The following is a 23,027-nucleotide window of genomic DNA, read 5'->3' as shown; positions in this document are numbered from 1 at the left end:
GAGCCATATTCTTCTTCCTTCTTGCTGGAGCTGGAGCCATATTCTTCTTCCTTCTTGCTGGAGCTGGAGCCAATCACAGCGAGCCATGTATTCTATTTATGAATACAAAGCCTGCTTGGATTGGCAGAGGCTGTGACATCATCAGCCCATGCCTCTCTCACTCTCAAAACCAAATCCGAGCAGGCTACTGTATGTAGCCTGCTCGGATTGGCAGAGGTTGTTACTCCAATCCGAGCAGGCTCTGCATTCATTTGAATATATCGCTCACTGGGATTGGCTAAGCGGTATATACTGTATCTAGCCACAACTGGCGTATAAGACGACCCTTGCTTTTTGGCCAGTTTTTTTAAGTGTAAAAGGTAGTCTTATACGCCAGCAAATACAGTAATTTATTTTAAAACACATTTCAGTCATCTTGCACAGGGAGTGAACGCAGTAATTACTAGTCTGCCCGGGCACCTGTCCCTCTCCATTGGCCTGTGTCTTCTGTCTTTCCTAACACTTCCGAGAGTTTTGAATTCTTGTGTATCCTGCCACATGCTGTGGTTCCATCTTCCATCCCCTATGTCACTACTGGACACAGCAGTGATGCAGGAGTCTAACTATAGAGCCACGGTACATGGCATGGGCACAGGCAGCTGACACTCACAGAAGAGGTGAGTATATTATTTACATTGTAGGGGAATACAGTTTGTAATTGTTCCTTCTCTATGGGACACCATGCAAGGGAACCGTATTCTGCATATCAAGTCTTGAAGGCATTGAAGGAGGTAAAGCACAACTAATTTAGAAGCTCTTGAGCTTATAGGTTCTTCTTTAATAATGGTGTTACAATGAACATGAAAAGATTGGCCTCATTCATTCATGTGGAATATTTGCTACCTACCACTACAACAAATCAGTGATAAGCTTATTGGTTTTCTACTTCAGTATAGATAATAAGAGCAAGCTTTCAACTTGTTGTCCTAGAAAGTGAAATTTGTTTAAAAAAAAAATATATTTGAACATGCAAATTAAAACCGGCACATACTACAGTTTTTTTTTTTTTTAGTGCAACCCAGCAGGTTGCATAAAAAAAATTGTCAGCTCTGGTCAGAGACGCTGTACTAATGCTCCGACATTTGTGCATCAATCTCCCCTGCTGAGCTGTTGTGTTCTGACAGGGGGAACCCCCCCCCCCTGCCAGAACACTCTGATCAACGCTCTCTGTCATTGGCTGAAAGTGCTGATTGGGAGTCAGTCGGCCGCTATTTTTTCAGCATGCACATCCAACAGAAGCCAGACATGCCAGACAGACCGTCATACACACGGGCTGAATGTCAACCAGTTTTTAACCGGTCGAGGTCTCCTGACATTCAGCTCGTGTGTCCTGAACCTACCAGTCAGTTTTTCCATTAATTCTAAGAACAAGTTTTATAATGTTGGTAGAAAGCTGTTCCTTTTTCCAATAAATCTTAGAAAGTGAGGAATAATAACTGTGCTTGTCACTTAGGTAGTGGCTTGATTGTTTTACAACCACAACCTCTGTGGAATTACCCTCAAATATGTTTTTCTTGATCTAAATAACTTTTAGAACAAGTCAGCATATTTCCTAAGTTAATTACGCTCAAAAACAAATAACTCCCTTGATCACTACCATTTTTAATTGTGTTTCATTGCCAGAGTTATATAGGCCCAGAGAGGCAGCACAAAGCTGCACAGTATAATTAATCTTGTTTATACTTACAAAATTAAGGGAGACTATGCCCTATTGGCAACTACTACCACAAAGCTCATGGGACGAGAAAGATGGAAGTCAAACATTGTTTAGAAAATGCTTTTCATTAACACTTTCTGTTTAAGGTCTACTACACCCATTTTTTTTTTCTTTTCATTTCAGTTTTGCATGGTTTTTGGAATAATAACAATGAGTTGTTTTGTTGTTTGTAACACACGAGAACTTCAGTAGTAAGATATACCCAACTGAATTTACAATTTCACCCAACTGAAAATCACCAGTAGATGTTTGTAATATAGTTTCATGAACCCCCAGTGAATTGTCTTTCCTGACTGACTCCATGGCAGCCTACGTGTGGGTTAATCCCGCCTCCTCTCCAATGCTATAGGACCCCATACCCATAAAAGTCAGCTCACCTATCAGTACTGTGTTCCTTTTTTGTCCTCCTCATGGACCTACATCACGTTTGTTCCTGCTGGCGTCCGTTTGGAATATTTCCCGAATTTTTGGCATATCATCCATGCGGTACAGCTCAGGGCGCGAGTTGGCCTGTGCATTTATTTGGCAGTATACACTCCATAGAGAAGAAGGGATCTGCCGCTCCAGCTGAGTGCACTAAGCAATCAGTGTCCTCTCAGAAGCCTGGGTGCAGGCAATGCATGGAAACAAAGCTTGAAAGGAAAAAGGTGAACAACCGCACTTCCAAAAATATATACCCCAGTGATGGAATGGAGGTTGCCACGGTATGCCTGAAGGTGGACGCATCAACGGCTGGCAAGGTCTGAACCTTTTTTTTCCTCCATGGCAGTCGCCTCTGTGTCTATTTGTTTGTTTGTTTCCCTTTATTTTCTGGTACTCTCCGGTACCTCTGTGTCCCCTCACGGCGCATGGAATGCATTTGCGTTCCAGGGTGCCACGGTACTTCCGGGTCACGGGCGCTGCCGCCGCTCTGCGCATGTGCGGGGCCTCTGTGATAGTGAGGCCTGGCTCTCATGTTCACGCAGTGGCAGGTGGTCCGGCGACCGCGCAGACGCCGTTAGGCTGTTTTCACGGCGCAGGCACGAGGTGGAGGGGGCGGTGACGTCACCAGGCCGGGGATTCGAAGGTCTGCCTCCTGTCAGTGCGGGAATTTTCCTCAGACAGTGAGCGGTGGCTTCCCCCAAGCTGAGTCTGCACCAGGATGCACTATATGTTAAAAAAAAAAAGTATATGTATATTTTTGATAATATAAAAACAAAAAATAATAATAAATAGATGTTTTTTCTTCTGGTTGGCTTCCCTGGTCTGGGTAGCATTTATGGGTCATCCGCAGACTGTATGTATTTTTTGCTGACGTCCTGTCCAGAGGTTATGGACAGGTCACTGCCTTTTTGCAGCCAGCCCTTGCGCACTGGGTAGGTGCAGGCAAGGGGAGGGGGCTGAGGTTGCATTCTCAAGGGTTTGAGATTGCGTTTGGTGTCCCCACCCCCCAATCTTTCTTTCGCAGCTCTTTCAAAAGATCGGACCAGCAATTTGTGGTCCAGGATGTCCGAGACCTTGCCAGACCACAACTTTCTCCATTTATTGTCTAGATCTAGACGAGATTCACCGTCTAGACAGAAGAGGAGAAGTCACATTCCTCCTGCAACTGGAGGTGAAGTCGCATTCCTCCTGCAGCTGGAGAAGTCGCATTCCTCCTGCAGCTGGAGAAGTCGCATTCCTCCTGCAACTGGAGAAGTCGCATTCCTCCTGAAACTAGGAGACGTTGCATTCCTCCTCCGATGAGAGGAGAAGTCGCATTCCTCCTCCGACGAGAGGAGAAGTCGCATTCCTCCTGCAACTAGGAGACGCAGCATTCCTCCTACATCTAGGAGACGCAGCATTCCTCCTGCAACTGGAAAGAGACGCAGCATTCCTCCTGCTACTGGAAGGAGACGTAGCATTCCTCCTCCAACTAGAGGAGACGTGGCATTCCTCCTCCAACTAGAGGAGATGTGGCATTCCTCCTCCAACTAGAGGAGACGTGGCATTCCTCCTCCAACTAGAGGAGACGTTGCATTCCTCCTCCAACTAGAGGAGACGTTGCATTCCTCCTCCAACTAGAGGAGACGTTGTATTCCTCCTCCAACTAGAGGAGACGTTGCATTCCTCCTCCAACTAGAGGAGACGTTGCTTTCCTCCTCCAAATAGAGGAGACGCTCCATTCCTCCTCCATTCACCTTACCCACTGCCGTGACAGGCGCTCTGAACGCAGAGCCTGCTGGGGATATGGGACACGAGTCCCGGAGGGCAAGTCCTTATGTGACCAATGTGATGCCCAGGCGGTTGAGGGAAATAGAGACTGGAAACTATGAAGTATGAAAAGTCTCTGGTGAAATATGTGGTAGATCAATCCCTAAAGAAATGGGATACATCCCACACACGGAGCCAGTCCACCATTCTACATGGCTCCTTGGCTGATGCGGCCCAAAGGATTTGGATCCTTACAGCCCTACGCTGCTTCTCCGGATTCTTCGGTCAGCGAGCTGGAAGGTGATGTAAAGTACAGCGGCCTTGATGGCTCTTTGGCTCCCCCACTAGTCAGGATGGTTAAGGAGACCCTTAGGTGGGTGGACCCTTCCACCCCCGGCTAAGCGAAGAGGTTCTTTAAGATTCTTACGGAGTTAAAGGATATCATCGGAGTGGACTATGGTGGACATGAAAACTGCTTCATCAAAAAAAAAAAAAAAAATTCCAGAGTATACCCCTTTATGACAGAAGAAGTGAAGTCTCTGGGAACACTCCCCCATAGTTGCAGCATTAATACGGTTGGCTAAATGGGTTACCATTCTTTTAGAAGATCCTGCGTCCTTCAGGACGGGCTGGAGAGAAGAATAAGCCAAGACCCAAGAAAATCTATGGGATGGCTGTTGACCTGACCTGGCGCTAACAGCTATGGCTAAGGCTTTGGAAACCTGGACAGAGAACATATGTCTCCATACTCAAGCCTCGGTCACGGCTAGTGGGCCTTATACTTACGTCTTCCCCAAGGTTAGGCGTCTGTTTGATCGGAAGAGTTTCTAGTATGGAAGGTTCTGAACGCTCGGGAGAAGCTCACCCTTAAAGGCCTGGCTGGAACTTCTGGCACATCTGTGTGGACTTAAATCGTTGAAGTCGCAGGGAACAGCGGTACATGTCCCAAGGGACGGAAATTCCCAGGGTGTATACCCCCCCCCTCTCTCGTAGCACAAGAGAAAAGGTTTATGGCGACCAGTGACAGTCTTAGCTTACCTAAACAAGTATATGTAGTATGAAGGGTCAAATGTAGACTCCGTCTAGCTATTCTTAATCGACTTAAAATACTTACCTCCATGTTCTGGTGGCGAAGGAGTTTCTCAAATACCTCCGGTTGCAAGTTGGACGATAACATCTACATTTCATCTTCCTTCCTTTTGGGCTGTCAACCCCACCCAAGTCTTCTCAAGAATTCATCTGGCCATAGTGGCTCTCATCAGAACGTACGTCCTTTCACTACTTCAACCTCCTGTTGCTGTCCCAAGACCAATGGTAGCTGCTGGTTCACAGGGAGAAGGTAGTCTCCACCTTGGCCAGCTGTGGATGGCTCCTAGATCAGTGAAAGAGCCACCTAGAACTAGTCCAGCGCCTGCTGTACTTTGGAGCCCAGCTTTGTTTTTTCTATAGTGGAAGGCACCATCCCACTCCCAGTGGGGAAGATCTCGTTTTTTCCAGAGGAGAATTTAATTTCTCTTCATGGCTGAAGACCTCATGGTATCAAAGATTATCGGCCCAATGGGCTCCACGATCCCTATGGTCAAGTGGTCCCTGCAGATGTACGCCCTTCTTTCCAGCTAGGTTGTCGACAGCAACGGAAACCAAGGGGCAACAGTCAACCTATTTCACATATCGAGGATGAGGGGCAACCTCTTCTGGTGGCTTCAGTTCTAAACCGGCGTAATTGCCCCATCTCATGGGTCATGGTCACGGCTTATGCCAGCAGTTCCGGTTTGAGAGCCCTCTGCAGAATGGATCCTGCTCCAAGACAAATTGGCTATGCTTCTTCTCATCCCAGGCTAGATCGTTCTGGAGCCTCAGGCAGCTTAGGGTGCCCTTCAGTCCTTCTCCCGTCTCCATAAGGGGGAGTCAGTTTCATTAAGAATGGTCGACACCACGGCGATCTCCTATATGAAGAGTTTGAGGGAGCACTCGGGGGGAGGTCAAGCCCATTCTGTCTTGGGACCAGAAGAACCTGTCCAGCATTTCAGCGGCTTGCATCCCAGGAGCCCAGATTGTCCAAGCGGACTTCCTGATGCGTATTCGGTTAAACACCAACAAGTGGTCTATTCATGTGCAGACATTCAAGTGGATCCTGTTCCTGGGAACTCAATTCCGAAGTGGATCTATTCTCTTCACTGGCAACTTCAAGCTTAAGAGGGATTTCACTCAGGGCCGTACAGTTAAGGCCTCCGGTATGGATGTCCTGACAAATCGATTGGGTTCCAAGAGGGCATACGCCTTCTGACCACTCGCATTCATCCTCACGTTCCTAAAAAGACCTCATGCGGAAGCGATCTAAGTGATGGTAGTAGCTCCTTATTGGCCGCACAAGCTTTGATTTTATTTTCCCTCCTGAGCTAGCTCAGCTTTTGGGATCAGGTCCCTCCTCCTCTCAGGCTGGATTCTTTTTTCCTCGAGGGTCAGATCTGCACCCCTGTCCGGTTTGGGTGCGCTTTAAGTCTGTTTTTTCATTCTCATGAGCTCTAAGGAAATGGGCATGAATTAGGTATTTAGGGAGGCTGAGCCTCTGTCAAGAATGATTGCGGCCTGAATCGTTCAGTCCATCCAACAAGCTTGTAGAGTCGAGGGCTTGGCTCCTCCGGAGCCAGTGAAGGCACTTTCCACCAGGAGTATGGTGGTTTAATGGGCAGCAGTCCAGCACATTGCTCCAGATGTTATCTGTGAAATGGCCCTATGGCCTCCATTAAGACCTTATGTCACTTTTGTAGTGAGCCTGCTTTGCTATCTTCTGTGATTTTGTATTTGTAAATCCTGTTGGTTGACGGGTCAAATTGAATTTTTTTCTGTTCATCATACCCACCCGTGTGGTTTGGCTAGTTATTTCCCACACGTAGGCTGCCATGGAGTCAGTCAGGAAAAGGGAAAATTTATTATCAATACTTACCGTAATTTTCCTTTCCTGATGGACTCCATGGCAGACGGAGTTCCCACCCTAAAGGTTAATAAGGGGTCCAAGAGTCGGCTAGTTACGGAACACAGTACTGATAGGTGAGCTGACTTTTATGGGTATGGGGTCCTATAGCATTGGAGAGGAGGCGGGATTAACCCACAAGTAGGCTGCCATGGAGTCCATCAGGAAAGGAAAATTATGGTAAGTATTGATAATAAATTTTCCCTTTTATAGCTGGGTAAGCAAGCTGTGAGTGACACCATCAATATGGACTTGAAGAAGAAGAAAGAAAGGGAGACAAAAAATTACCATGGTGAAATGTAATCAATGGGGTACGTGTTGGACGTTACGCGATTTGGTCTAGCGTTTTTTGACTGAACGTGTGTATACAAGGCAGGCATGAGAGGAATCAGATTGGGAAAAACGTTGGGTTTTGGCATGTCAGGAAAACTGGTCGTGTGTACAGGGCATTAGCCTGCTTTTATAATTGATATCTTGGTGCAAAAAATATGATCTGGGTCAGCGTGAGAAAGATATAAGGTAGGAGATAGATAAATAGGCAATAAATAGGTAACAATACTGTATAAAACAGTGTCTATTTCTTCTGCTGAAATGAATCTAATTGTGCTTTACACTATAGTAACCTGGTCACGCCCGTAATTTAAACAAGTTTGAGCAGCTATGGGCTTTCGTTTGAAACCCCCTACATATTGCTATCCCCAAAACTGTTTTAAGTTTGCTAAAAAAACTGTATTTGGGAAGAATGTTTTTATTTGTTAGGACTTGTATTTAGCATTACACTTTACTTTGATATATTGTTTGCCATCTCTATTCATCTTCAAAAAAGGCTACATATATTGTAAATATATTTTTTTTTACAGGTATTATCTAGCACAAGAATTTATACTGTACATTCACATCTGTCCCTACCCTCAAGATCATCATAGATTTGTAACATAAGTTGTAACAGAAGTTCCTTATTATTATAGTTATTATTAAGCTCTCATATTTTTGTATGTAATAAGCAATAACAAAAACAAAATAAAAAAAAGCTTACAATCTAAGGTCCTTAACTCACATTCATACATATGCTAGGGCTAATTTAGAGAGGAGCCAACAATCAACCTACCAGCATATCTTTGGAGTGTGGGAGGAAGCCCACACAGGTACAGGGAGAACATGCAAATTTCTTGCAGATAGTACCTTGGATGAGATTCAAACTACTGCTTGGTGGAAGCACAAACCGCTTAGACGCACACACACGCACACATATACACAGTTTTATGTATCTTTTTTGGGAACTCTTAACATTTTACGGACTTTGAGAATACAAAAGTTTAGCAAAGGGAATATTACTCCTGGTACAATTATTAGAATACTAGACAACAATCTATTATCGTTGTCTATAACCCCTTCGGAAATATTGTCTCTCCCTAACTGCGGAAATGAATGTTAGGGGGACAAAAAATTATGGGGAATCTCTGCTTTGAGAAAGAATGAAAGATTATGGTAAAGTGTATCTGAACCCAAAAACACCCTTAGCTGTGGTAGGTACATTAATTTTCTTTTTTTTCAGGTTTTGTTTCTTTTATTTTCTCACAATAAGAGCCCTTTGACACTGTGCCGCCCATAGCGTCGGCAATAAAATGCTGCTATTTTTACCGCCGATGCTATGGGCGGATTTGTGACGCATTTCGGCCGCTAGCGGGGCGCATTTACACCCCGCTAGTGGCTGAGAAAGGGTTAAAACCACCCGCAATGCGCTGATGGAGCAGCGCATTGCGGGCGGTATAGCCACGCTGTCCCATTGATTTCAATGGGCAGCAGTGGAGGAGGAGCGGTAAACACACTGCTCCTTCTCCGCTCCAAAGATGCGGCTAGCAGAACTTTTTTTACCGTCCTGCTAGCGCACCGCTCCAGTGTGAAAGCCCCTCAGGCTTTCACACTGGAATGCATGGGGACAGATTTTTAAGGGCGTATTGCAGGCACTATTTTTAATGCTATAGTGCCTGCAATACGCTCCAGTGTGAAAGGGGTCTAACACACTTTCTGTCCCAGGGTGAAAATGCTCACTAACTGTGCTATAAGGAAAGCCGTTATCACCCTAGGATGAGCCTCCTGATTTGAAGTATAAACACCCCCCTCCTCATCTCCATTACATATGGAGGAGGTGCTTTGTAGTTTACAGAAGATTGCTGAGAACATTGACATTTCAGTTCAGTACAAGTTACAAAGGAAACTAGATTTCTAACAGGATCAACAGTTATTTCTGTGCTTAAAAAAAAAAAAAATGCCATCACCACATCTAAGTACTTGTTAAATAATTTAAAAAAATGTTCTTGAGTGTTGACCCCATTTGGATTACAGGTTACAATAAAAAAAAAAAACTTACAAAAATTTCTATCCCTTGACCACGATAAAAGGGACAAGTTTTTGCTCGGTTGTACTTTTAGGTAGCAGGTAGCAAAAAACAGCAAACACCGCAGTCTGAGTTTGCCAACACGTAGCTCACTGCTCATTCCTATATTTAAAAAAAATCAACTTGCTAAATCAAAATTCTAATAAATCCCTAGGATAGTATTTAATTTTCATAACCTTTATTTTCCTCTGTGGTTACTTTGCTCTTCATTTCCTGGATATAATTCAGAAAGCAAAGGGTATATTTAGGTAAAGCCAATTAATGGCAATAATTCTTTTGGCTGCACTTATCCAGTGTGTAAATCTGAGGAGACAGAATAATAGAACGTCCAGAAAACCTCTTTTAAGCTTTTGCATTATATGTTCCTGAACACTTCATAGATTTTTGCAATTTAGTCTCATATTTTCTCATGAATATATCTGTTTACTTTGTGTCCTAATGAAAATTAAATGTCACTTTTTAATTATCAGAGATAATACAAGCAATGTTTGCTCAATAATACCCACGATGACATTCAGACAGCATAAGATGATCTTTGTAAGTTTACTACTTAGAGATGATTGTATCTTGAGACTTTTTTTAATGTATTTTTTTATAGTCCTAACTTTATCGTAAAGGAGTATCGTAAGCAAGCAGAATGTTCTTTACAGAACACAGATAAAGAATGAAAAATGGTTCAACAAGGATGGAAGAAAAATGGGTATAGGTAGTGTATCGTCATACAAATGTCACATGCACTTATAAGCACTGTAAATCAGCATGGGATCACAATCATTACCACCAGGATATAGCGAGACACAGCCCACAGAAGTGTCCTGTCACTCTGGATTGGATGAGATTGGTCATAAAAGCATTATATTCATTTATTTCTAAACCTTTATACCCTAATTCCCAAAGGCTGAGCTGCAATATGGGAATTGTCATAGAATAAAAAAACCTGGTTGGTCTGTGTTGATGGCTAATGGCAACTGCTGGGTCTCTTATTTCTTCTCACAGCTGATTGCAAGCAGGTTAAAGCAGATAAGATATATGTTAAAATATTTAGTTATGGAGTAATATTTATAATGAAAGCAACAATGGTCTTCTAAATAGATTGCAAATTCTTCCATCCCCATTATTAGGCATGAACTGCAAGTATCAGGTTGTGTATGGATGTCTTAAACTAAGCCTCTCAGCCATTTAAAACTTTTCTTTTTATCCCTTTAATTCTGGTTTCAGTTTGTTACAAATGGCTCTATTTTCTGACATTGTAGCTTTGGCCCAACCACCTTTCATCCAAACTGTGTAATCAGAACATTCTGTTTGGTCACTAAAGCGCTTAAAGTGGATATAAAGGCTAAATGTTTTTTACCTTCATGCATTCTATGCATGAAAGTAAAAATCCTTCTGTGTACAGCAGCCCCCCAGGCCCCCAATATTTACCTGAGCTCATCTCGATACAACAATGTGCACAAGAGCCTGGGCTCTCTGGGGACTGTCCCTCCTTAATGGCTGAGACAGCAGCGGGAGCCATTGGCTCTCGCTGCTCTCAATCACAGCCAGTGAGCCAATGAGGAGAGAGAATGGACACACAGAGCAACTGCCCCCATAGCAATAAACACAAAAATACCTCTGCTCGATGGGCAGGAAAAAGCAGAATGTTCAGATGGCTGTTAAAACGTTTATTGATGTTTTCACAAAATCGAAAAACAGTTAATATAATTGCTGGATTGAAACACAAAGAAAAAGAGCTGTGTAAATAATATCACCTGGCATCCATTACAGAACGGAGCTGAAACCAGTCTGTTATGAATCAGCACATCTTCATAAAACATGGGAATGGAAGAGGAGGCGGCCGCCAAACTGGCTGATATCAGGATCATAGGAAACAAACACTCTGTTGGTGGTGATCCGACCGATGGGGAGACAGAAGCGGTGAGCACTGCAGGAACCGCCAGATGACAAGCCGGCCAGTGACGACAGTCCAACTGCAACAGGGGGAAACCAGAAATGGAAAACCGAAACTGCTGTGCTGTGAAACTGGAACTGTGAATCTTCCACCAGAAAAACTTTAGAACGATGGTGCAGAGGAAATGATGAAAAAACACCCACATCCTGGAAAGATAACAAATCACCCTTTGTAACAACTCTGGTGAACGGGAGTGAACCACAACTGCAGTTAGCAAGGAATTCAATGCCATTCTCTATGTTATGTGAAAATTTAGTATAAACCCCAGGCGTCACTCCAATCAGAGATCAGGAGTTTGGGGGTTCTCTACATCATCTCTCTCTCTCACATAAAGGAATGCATTGAGCTACTAGGGGTGGACGTATTACAACATGCGTCCAACCACTAGCGTTTAAAGATTATGATGCACGTGGAGTTTCCAATGCACTTCTATATGCAAGTGATTATCAGTACTGGACCCCAGGCGTCACTCCAATCAGAGAACAGGAGTTTGGGGGTTCTCTACATCATATCACTTAAACATAAGGAAATGCATTAGGCCACTAAGAAAGCAGGTATGAAATACCTCAACCCTTAGCATAGAAAAGATAAGGCGAACATGTTCAGTAACTTAGGGCATGGGTCCTTATTCAAGTAACAACTTATGTCAAGCACGTAGTAATTAGGAATTGTGATAGCAACTAATAGTTGCATAAGAGAGGCATATATAGCTCAGCTAATTTAAGAGTGTATGTTCCTTTAAGATGTTCCACAGCAAACAGCCAGTAACACAACAGTCAGTCCCAAGCAATATGTTAGTATCTTAATAAGCCAGAGTTTTATACAACGAATATGTAGTAGGTATTTTTAAGGCACTACAGATGGAACAATTTGTACTTATCCGTTTTGAAGGGCTTGCAGTTAAGAGCAAAGGTTTCCGTAGTGTAGAGTGTCAGCAGGGAAGATCTCTCAGGGTGTCCCCAGCAATGGCAGCCTGAACGTATTGAGGGTATAGGTTAGATGTCCATGAAGCTGCAGCCTGGCTTGATGTCCAGTGTGGGAGTGATGGTACCAGGATTGTAGCGTGGCCGATATGGCTGACAATAATAGAATGGCGTGTTTAATACACGCCGTTCTTTTTATAGTTGTGAATGACCCTGTTAAGACCCTCTTCCTGTTATTGAAATTTGACCACACCCCCTATTTGATGCGGTTTGGAGGGTGTGTGTAAGGGAGGGGGGCACGGGGGTCATGATTGAGTTCCTGTACCTATTGTCTGAGAAAAAAAGCCCTGGTTTTAGCATTCATTAGACACTAGGCATCATACATTCCATTTTGTTTGTTGGTAATATCGTAGATAGAGGTAAATAGAGGTTTTGGAAAACTGATGATATGTAACATGTTTTGAAAGCCTTTAACTGTGACTTTTTTTTTTTTTTTGGTTAGATAACGTTTCATTTTCGTACCTTGAAATGTGACAGTGATAGAACAGTGATTGATGACAGCAAGAAAGTTGGGGTCCCTATGGAAATTATTATTGGAAACATGTTTAAACTGGAGGTCTGGGAAGTCTTGCTTACCACTATGAGGATTGGTGAAGTGGCTGAATTCTGGTGTGATGTCACAGTGAGTATTCTCCAGACTTTCTTTTTTTTTTTCTTTTTTGCTGTGATCTTTACATATAATTTCAAATACTGCACCTAATGCTTTTAATCTTCAGACATTTATTGATTTTTGAACTATTTGCATTGTTGTTCTTTCAATGCATTTAAACAGGATTGTTGTAAGACTTCAAAAACCCAATGTTCCAAAGTATATTTATTGGTACATGGTGTTAAAAGAGAATACCCTCTAACCGTATTCAACCAGCATAACTAATACCTACCAGCAGCTGCAGGCTCACTTTAGCTAATGACACCTGGTCAGAACTGTGACAGCAAGTCATGTTGGTGCGGCTACAGGGCTGCGTTCACAAAGATTCAACCAGTGGCTGAAAACAGATCTCCATCTTTAAGGAGGCCATGTATTATTCTGCCAGGGATGTATTCAATTGTTGCATGCAGAAGGTAGCCCAGAGGTGCCGGTGAAGAGTATTACACAAAGGAACCTCTGAAAAAAAAAATACTTTTTATATTTGTGATGGAAGTGAATTTATGGGCATTTATTTACCCATTCTTCCTATGGCCTTTTACAAAAGAAAATGCCCAGCAGGTCATGTGAGTGCTGCTAGAAGGTGAAGTTCATGCAAAGCCAACCAGTGGCTGAACACAGATCATGATCTTTGAGGAGGCCACGTGTTCTGCTGCCATGAAAATGTTCTGGTTCCACCGGCTGAATGTGCGTTTATTTCCTGATATTCGACCCTGGAAACTAAAGCTCCTGTTTTTATATTTGCAACAAAAAGGAAGATTATCCTTTAAAGCCATTCTGTTTTACAGGATAATTGCACTTAAGTGCCCATTCTTCCTACATCCTTATAAAAAAAAAAAAAACACTACTTGCTTTTCTTGCCAAGATCAGTGTATTTAAAACATCTTCAGAGGAAACCCTATTCATTGTGAGCAGGACTGCTCACCCATTACATTGTAGAGCCCTTTCCTATCTCTCAACAGCAGCAGACTTTTCAACAGTAAAATGGGTTGAACTGCATCAATACCGGCACTTTCACCCCCTTCCTGTCTAGGCGAATTTTCAGTTTCCAGCTCTGTCACACCTTGAATGACAACTGCGCGGTCATGCGACACTGTACTCATAAGAAATTTTTTATCATTTTTGACACACAGATAGAGATTTCTTTTGGTAGTATTAAATCACCACTGGATTTTTTATCTTTTGCCAAAAGAAATGAAAAAAATAAAATAAAAACATTTTGAGAATTTTGTTTCTGTTATAGATCTTTGCAAATAAATAATCTTACTTCATAAATTTAGATCAAAATATATTCTGCTACACCTTTTTGCTGAAAATAACTGAAATCAGTGAAAATTATTTAATCTGTAGGAAAGTTATACAGTCCACCAACTATTTAATATATCTGTAAATCAATCCTGATGTACTGATGGCCTGTCTCATTTCTTGAGGCCCGAAAACACCAGGACAGTACGAATACCCCCCAAATTAAATATTTTTGGAAATTAGACAGACCAAGGTATTTAGTAAGAGATATGGTGAGTTTTTTGGCACAATTTCCTGGAAAATTCAGAAATAAAAATGTTTTTTATTTTTTTTACATACTGTCACCAGTGCAGTATAGCGTTATCACATAACAGGTATGTGACGGTGATCAGGGACACTGACTGGTGACAGTATGTAAAACATAATCATTTTTTACTGAATGAAACTAATTCATTCAGTGCAGTGGCAGGCCATTTGCATGATATTTGTTATAGTTGCATATTGTTTTCAGTTCTTTGGGAAACTTTACCAATTGGACTAATTATGTTTTTTTTTTGTAATTTGCACAAATTTTAAGAAATTACACTGTTTATTATACTGTTGGGTATTGCTTAATGGGGACAGTGCAGTCACCAAATAGGTTATATATTTGAGATCTTTTTAGTGACAGCAGATTTCCCTTTTCTAGATATTTGTTTGCAAATAATATATTTTTTTTCTCATGGCGCAGACTATTGGTTGGTTTGTTGTTGAAATGAATGATCTGGCAGGGTCTCTTGGAGGTTATCCTTTTAGGGCCAGATTCTCGTAGTTCTGCGTATCTCTGCGGTGGCGTAACGTATCAGATTTACGTTACGCTGCCGCAACTTAGACAGGCAAGTGCTGTATTCTCAAAGCACTTGCTCCGTAAGTTGCGGCGGCTTAGCGTAAATCGGCCGGTGTAAGCCCGCCTAATTCAAATTTGGATCAGGGGGGCGTGTTTTATGTAAATGTACTGTGACCCGACGTGATTGATGTTTTTCACGAACGGTGCATGCGCCGTCCGTGGAAATCTCCCAGTGTGCATTGCTCCTAATACGCCGCAAGGACGTATCGGTTTTGACGTGGACGTAAATTACGTCCAGCCCCATTCACAGACGAGTTACGCAAACGACGCAAAATTTTCAAATTTAGACGTGGGAACGACGGCCATACTTAACATTGTTACGCTGCACTTATGCCACCATATAGCAGGGGCAACTATACGCCGGGAAAAGCCTAACGTAAACGGCGGAACTTTACTGCGTCGGCTGAGCGTACGTTCGGGAATTCGCATATCTAGCTAATTTAGCATACTACATTCGACGGAAGCGCCACCTAGCGGCCATCGTAAAAATGCAGTTACGATCCGACGGCGTAAGAGACTTATGCCTGTCGGATCTAACAGCTATCTTTGCGTAACTGATTCTAAGAATCAGGCGCATAGATACGATGGCGCAACGCAGAGCGTATCTGGAGATACGCCGTCGTATCTCGGTTGTGAATCTGGGCCTAAGAATTTAAATAGTGCTTTTGGAATCCTTGCCATAAACTTGCTTGCTATTTCTGTGCAATGGATTTTTTTCTTTTTTTATATATATATAAATTCTAATGAAGCTGCAGAAATAAACATATCCTACTAATAGGAGTTATACTAATAGGGGACATTTACTAGTATAGGTAAAATGTGTAGTAATCCACAGCAGCCAAATGAGAAAATGGTTTATTGATCTGAATTGCACATCAATGGGCAAAGTGAATTTCCTTAATGGTTGCAGTCTTGATAACTGCCATTATGTTAATTACTATCTTAGCACTGTGAGTAGTAAGTTCAACATGCCAGAACTTTATTGAGTTCCATTTTTTGTGAATGTGAATTGCTACTTCTTGGCAGTTATTTTTAGCATTACTTTCCACCCCCTGTTGGGATTTCTAAGTAGTGGAAAGTTCAAAGTCACGCGGTAGTACATATAAAGTGCAAATCCCATTATCTGGACAGACAGTTTTTAAAGGTCACCAATCCAATAATATTTCTAGGCGTTTATTGTCTGCAGTACATAAATATAAAGAACCTCGCTGTCTTTCAGGCAGAAGTGGAAGAAGTACACAGTAAGTGGTATCGCTAAGAATGTAAAAGCTTTTTACTGGAGCCAACATGTATTTTTTGTTCAGAGAGAAAACAAACATTATATAAAGGAAGAAGCAAAAGCGTAAACAAAAAAGCACCTTAAATGTAAGGTAATAAAAAGCTGATATCCCTTGATACAAAAAAAAAATGCTATAAATGGGGAAAATGAGTTGCAAAATAAATATTGGACGGCAAAAATATTTTGGACAATACAATATTTCAACATTAGTTCTGCCGTATTACATATAAAAAGTTACTGTTGTGAAGTGCGATCAACAGGCGACATCAGCAGACATTTATAGCATAAGACCGTTATACTGTGTATATATATATATATTTTTTTTAAAGATTGGCAAAGAAATTGCATTTTTGTCAAACTTAAAGGGGCTGTAAATGTACAATTTGTTTTTCGTAAACAGCTTCCTTCACTTACCTCACCCTTCGATTTTGCTTTTAAATGTCCTTATTTCTTCCTCACTTCCTGTTCTTCTGTCTGTAACTCCACACAGTAATGCAAGGCTTTCTCCCTGGTGTGGAGTGTCGTGCTCGTCCCCTCCCTTGAACTACAGGAGAGTCAGGACGCCCACTAACACACAGCTCCTTTGTCTATCTGCAATGTAGAGAGCGTCCTGACTCTCCAGTAGTCCAAGGGAGGGGGCGAGCAAGACACTCCACACCAGGGAGAAAGCCTCGCATTACTGTGTGGAGTTACAGACAGAAAAACAGGAAGTGAGGATTTCTCAGAAGAAATAAGGACATTTAAAAGCAAGATCGAAGGATGAGGTAAGTGAAGGAGGACTGCACTAAGGTAAAGGAAGCTATTTAGGAAAAAAACATTGTACCTTTACAACCCCTTTAACTTTATACAACAGCCAAACTTAGCCTGCTTTAGCATGCATAGATGCACTTACTTCCTTAAAGTGGTATTACAGTATTACTAAACCCACAACAGTAAAATCAGTCTGTATATGTTATACTCACTGTGGAACCTAAGGAGTTAATCCTCTGCATTGTGTAAAAAGGCTGTTTGATCCTGTATGCACAGATACGCTTCTTCCACGGACTCCAGAACACGTCTGGATAATACAGAGTCTTTGGAGTCACTCTGCACATTCTCAGTTTGGTGTGCATTGCTAGAGAGGGAGGGTCAGGGGTCCTGAATCCTAAAAGGACAGCTCCGTGCAGTAACTCATCCTACAAGCTTTACCAAGAACTGATAGAAGTCACAAGACTGCTCTAACTGCTGATAAATAAAGGTATTTAGTATCTTGTCCTTATATAAGGACAAGATACTAAAAGCAGCTTGGCACCAGAACAGGAGATGGTAGCAGAGATGGTATGCAGGCAGTGACCTGACCGTCGGCAGCCGGGAAACAAGGGAGGGACCAAGTCAGCAGGCAGAGAAAATCCAGCAAGCAGGCCAAGGTTGGTAATAGCTGGGCAGTGCAGTACAGAATCAGCAGGCAAAAGATAAGTCCAGTAAACAGGCCAAGGTCAGAGAAGTCAAATGAACAAGGAGCAAAGGCAAAGTCCAGGAGAATGCCGGGTCATACACAGGTAAGCAGGTTCAATGGAGCAGGTTACAGGAATACAGGTACAAGCTGAAGACCATTCAGCAACTGCTCATGGTGACAGGCCAGTTTAAATAGGCCACTGGGTGGCAAGTACGCATGCTAACTTGTATGTGCATGTGCGTGTGTATGTGTGTGAGTGCATGCACGAATGTGAGCGTAATGAACTAGAAAAGTATTGCTTCTTTGCCTAGAAATATAAGCATGTGAAAAATACGCACACACACACAAACATGAGCATAAGCCCATACTGGTTTTCTGGTTCTGGGAATCTGGTTTACCTTACAATAGTAGAGATTTTTAAAGCTGTATAACAAGGTATGAATAAACAGGATCTATTTTTGCACACTTTTGAAGTCTTTGGTTCGGGTCAACCCTTTTGGAAAGCAGGGACAGACAGACAAAAAAGACAGTGCACCTAATACTGACCCTTATGCCACGTACACACGACCGTTTTTCGGGTTGTAAAAAATGAAGTTTTTATTAATGTCATTAAAAACTATTGTGTGTGGGCTCCAGAGCATTTTTCACAATGTAAAAAATGGGCATTAAAAATTTCGAACATGCTCTAATTTTTTACTACGTTTTTAACATTGTAAAAAATGGTCGTGTGTGGGCTTTAACGACGTGAAAAAAATGTGCATACTCAGAAGCAAGTTATGAGACGGGAGCGCTCGTTCTGGTAAAACTAGCGTTCGTAATGGAGTAAGCACATTCATCACGCTGTAACAGACTGAAAAGCGCAGATCGTCTTTTACTAACACGAAATCAGCAAAAGCAGCCCCAAGGGTGGCGCCATGCGAATGGAACTTCCCCTTTATAGTGCCGTCGTACGTGTTGTACGTCACCGCGCTTTGCTGGAGCATTTTTTTTTCACGATCGTGTGTAGGCAATGCCGTTTTAATGATCGGGTTGAAAAAAACGTTGTTTTTTCTAGACCATTAAAAACGTCATTTTTTACAACCCGAAAAACGGTCGTGTGTACGCGGCATTAGAAGATCAGGACCAACTGTCTTTTTACTCTCCTTGCCATTCTGTCCTACTGGTACAAACCTAATTGTAAGTACAAAGTACTTTATCAAAGAAAATGTGCAGGCTATAAAATATGGCAACATTGAGGATGTGGACTGGATGGCACTGGCATCCTGGGCAGCATTATGGAATCTTTTAGTATACCTAAGAATGTGTTGCTGACTTTTAGCAGCATGGAGTACAGGTTTCTTAGGCCGCGTACACACCATCTATCCAAACCGATGAAAATGGACCGAAGTTCAGTTTCATCGGTCCAAACCGACCGTGTGTCCGCCCCATCGGTCTTTTGTCCTTCGGACAAAAGTTAGAGAACTTGCTTTAAAATCGAACCGATGGACCGCTGACCGGTCCAAATCGATAGGTCCAAACCGATGGTTAGTACACAAAAGCATCGGTTCAAAATCCGCGCATGCTCAGAATCAAGTCGACGCATGCTTGGAAGCAATAAACTTCGTTTTTTTCAGCACGTCGTGTGTTTTACGTCACCACGTTCGGACCGGATCTGTTTTTGGAACGATGGTGTGTACACACATCAGGCCATCAGTCAAATTCAGCGGTGAACCGATGAAAACGGTCCGTCGGACCATTCTCTTTGGATGGATCGACCGTGTGTACGCGGCCTTAGGGTTACTTTGGTGGTCCCCCCATCCTAGACCACAGAAAGACAAACACTCCTGCGCACAAGTGAGTACCGGGTAAACTTCTTAAAAGAAAGAAAGACGGCACACCAACCTTGTGCATTATCCTTAGGTGTGTTTTATTAAAACTAGAATAAAAACTACTCACAAACAAATGGAAAACATTCGCAATACAAGAGATCTCCAAATGACAGCAATTGTTCTTGTAGCGCCCTGCTCCCAATGACTGGGGCGCTATTCTAAATTTAGAGGGCATCTGAGCCAATAGTGGGCTCAGACTTTGTTGAATTCCATTGAAATTAGCCTCTGTTCTGGCTATGGTTATGCTTGATAGGATTTTCCCCTGTTGCCTGTAGGTGGCGTTACCACCTCAGGCCCATGTTGGAACACAAGCAAACCATGGTGTGTTAAGTGACCCTTCTCGGCAGCAGCCCAGTGGGAGTGGTGCCCCGCTGTGCATGCTGGGAAGGGATACTTAAGGGGCAGATGCCGTTTTTCAGGGTCTTTCGCCTTGTGGCCCTCCTGGCACGAGGCACGTGTGTATGATTCCAGCCCCGGGACCACTTCGGTCCGAGACTGCATCTCTATTAAGTAGGCCCAGCTATGCTGGCTGGGGCCTATGATTCAAAAGGGGATCCTAAGCTGTCCATCCAAGTGGGGGCAGCTGCTTAACGAAGGAAACCGGAGGAGGACCTGCCCAGGAGGAGACCAAGCAAGGCAAGCTAATGTCTCGGGATAGGCCTGGTGACCTTGTTATACAGGGATCCACAGCTCTACTTGTCTTACAGTTTGCCAGATCGGCTTAAAGGCTCTTTACTGTAAGGCTGGAAGTTCAGGACTTAAATCCTGTGGCAGAGGATCCCTGACTATCCATCTTTTGTTCTCAGACGGTCTGTGGCAGAGACTGTTCTAAAACTGTCCGTGCGTCATTCCAGCTGCTAGAATATGTGAGAGGGGTCTATCCGGGTGAGCAATACCCACTCAAGAGAGAGTGGTGATTACTGGAACTTTAGATATTTTTGTGCATTCTGTACTGCGTACCTGAACCTTCCCCTTCTCTCCTTCTACCCTCCACTTTCTTCACAAGTTTTATGCAGCAAAAATAAAACCTAACAGTTGAAGGTTTTACATCTTGTGTGGACATTGCAGCTCCTATAGACTTTTTTCCCCTGACAACAAACTTAGAGGTAATGTGCAAAACCCAAATCTAAACCAGTAGCTCCTACAGGGGTAGTGCTACATTCTGAAGATCAACGACTCCAGATGGTACCAGAGGAGTAAACAGGGTCCACTGCTGGCTGACGTGTTTTGAAGGAACACCTTCTTCTTCAGAGCTCCCTCGGCATGACGTGTATATATAGGTGCAGACTCTCACACAATCACTATTGTGCATTCAGGGGGCCCCTCCCAAAGGAGTCTACAGTTACCACCCACGATTGTGGGTGGTGCATAGAAAAGAGGGTAGCATCCATTGTAAACATAGGAGCACCACCCGAAACAACATTTGCATAAATACAAAAACACATCGATAAACATTTGTATTCACCATAACAATCAATAACAATGATGATAATAATGGTGTTGCTGTTAGGGCAAAATGGTACATCCATCTATAGGCTAGAAAGGGGTGGCATATAGGGACGGTATCTAAGATCAGGACTCACCCAGTGGATGAAACTGCTGCTGCATAGGTTGATCAGAAGCGTCCAACACACAATGCCATAGGTGCCACACCTCGCACAGACACGGGGGGGTTCCCGCCTCGTGTAGCCATAGAGGGTCCTTCATTGCTGTCTATCCTGTGTCTGGAATGCTTGCCATGTTGTTTGGGATCCAAACAACCGGAAGTGCAGGCCAGATGTAATTTCCGTCGCTTTCGGCTGACGTCACCAATAGCACTCAGCAGCCATCATTTTATCGAAAGGGCTCCCATAGAGGAAGAAAGCACTCACTTCTAACACTCTACCTTAAAACCAATGAATGAAGGAAAATAATACACACAGCTCCCTCTTAACCACTTCAGCCCCGGACCATTTTGCAGCTAAAGGACCAGGCCCCTTTTTGAGATTCGGCACTGCATCGCTTTAACTGATAATTGCGTGGTCGTGAGACGTGGCTCCCAAACAAAATTGTCGTCCTTTTTTTCCCACAAATAGCGCTTTCTTTTGGTGGTATATGGTCACCTCTGCGGTTTTTATTTTTAGCGCTATAAACAAAAATAGAGCGAACATTTAAAAAAAAAAAAGCATTTTTTTTTACTTTTTGCTATAATAAATATCCCCCAAAAATATATAAAAAAAATTTTTTTCCTCAGTTTAATCCGATACGTATTCTTCTACATATTTTTGGTAAAAAAATCGCAATACGCGTTTATTGATTGGTTTGCGCAAAAGTTACAGCATCTACAAAATAGGGGAAAGTTTTATGTCATTTTTATCAATCATTTTTTTTACTAGTAATGGCGGCGATCAGCGATTTTTATTGTGACTGTGACATTATGGAGGACACATCGGACACTTTTGGCACATTTTTGGGACCATTGTCATTTTTACAGCGATCAGTGCTATAAAAATGCACTGGTTACTGTGAAAATGACACTGGTAGTGAAGGAGTTAACCACTAGGTGGCGCTGTAGGGGGTTAAATGTTCCCTATTGAGTGTTTCTTACTGTAGGGGGGATGGGCTATGTGTCACATGACACTGATTTCCGCTCCGAGTGCACGGAGCGGAGATCAGTGTCATTGTCACTAGGCAGAACAAGGAGATGTTTGTTTACACAAGCATCTCCCCGCTCCATACGTCCGTGAGACGATCGCGGGGATGCTCGCGGCGATCGAGTCCACGGGACCCGCGGTCCGATTTACGGGGAAGGCGGCAGGGTCGCGTACCTGTATACGTGCCTTTGCCTGTCCGTGCCATTCTGCCGACGTATATCTAAAGGGGCCGGTCCTTAACCACTTACCCCCCGGACCATATTGCTGCCCAAAGACCAGAGTACTTTTTGCGATTCGGGACTGTGTCGCTTTAACAGACAATTGCGCGGTCGTGCGACGTGGCTCCCAAACAGAATTGGCGTCCTTTTTTTCCCACAAATAGAGCTTACTTTTGGTGGTATTTGATCACCTCTGCGGTTTTTAGTTTTTGCGCTATAAACAAAAATAGAGAGCCAATTTTGAAAAAAATGAATATTTTTTACATTTTGCTATAATAAATATCCCCCAAAAATATATAAAAAAACATTTTTTTTCCTCAGTTTAGTCCGATACGTTTTCTTCTACATATTTTTCGTAAAAAAAAATCGCAATAAGCGTTTATTGATTGGTTTGCGCAAAAGTTATAGCGTTTACAAAATAGGGGGTATTTTTATGTCATTTTTATTATATTTTTTTTACTAGTAATGGCGGCGATCAGCGATTTTTTTTCCGGTATTGCGACATTATGGCGGACACTTCGGACACTTTTGACACATTTTTGGGACCATTGGCATTTTTATAGCGATCAGTGCTATAAAAATGCAT

At 42.8% G+C, this 23,027-nt stretch overlaps 1 protein-coding gene across 2 annotated transcripts in view; it reads left to right on the top strand.

The window, feature by feature from the left end:
- The window catches only part of AIPL1 (aryl hydrocarbon receptor interacting protein like 1), a 117,271-nt gene that overhangs the window by 4,220 nt on the left and 90,024 nt on the right, over window positions 1–23,027 (top strand). Inside the window, exon 2 of one of the 2 annotated variants that reach the window (XM_040338473.1) lies at window positions 12,674–12,853. The exons of the other annotated variant lie outside the window; for it this stretch is intronic. Coding sequence (XP_040194407.1) covers window positions 12,674–12,853 — 180 coding nt within the window. The remainder of the gene's footprint in view (window positions 1–12,673; window positions 12,854–23,027) is intronic. 2 annotated transcript variants of the gene reach the window in all.

The sequence above is a fragment of the Rana temporaria genome, chromosome 2 (assembly GCF_905171775.1).
Source record: "Rana temporaria chromosome 2, aRanTem1.1, whole genome shotgun sequence".
Taxonomy (NCBI): Eukaryota; Metazoa; Chordata; class Amphibia; order Anura; family Ranidae; genus Rana; species Rana temporaria.
This window is presented reverse-complemented; position numbering and strand designations above follow the sequence as displayed.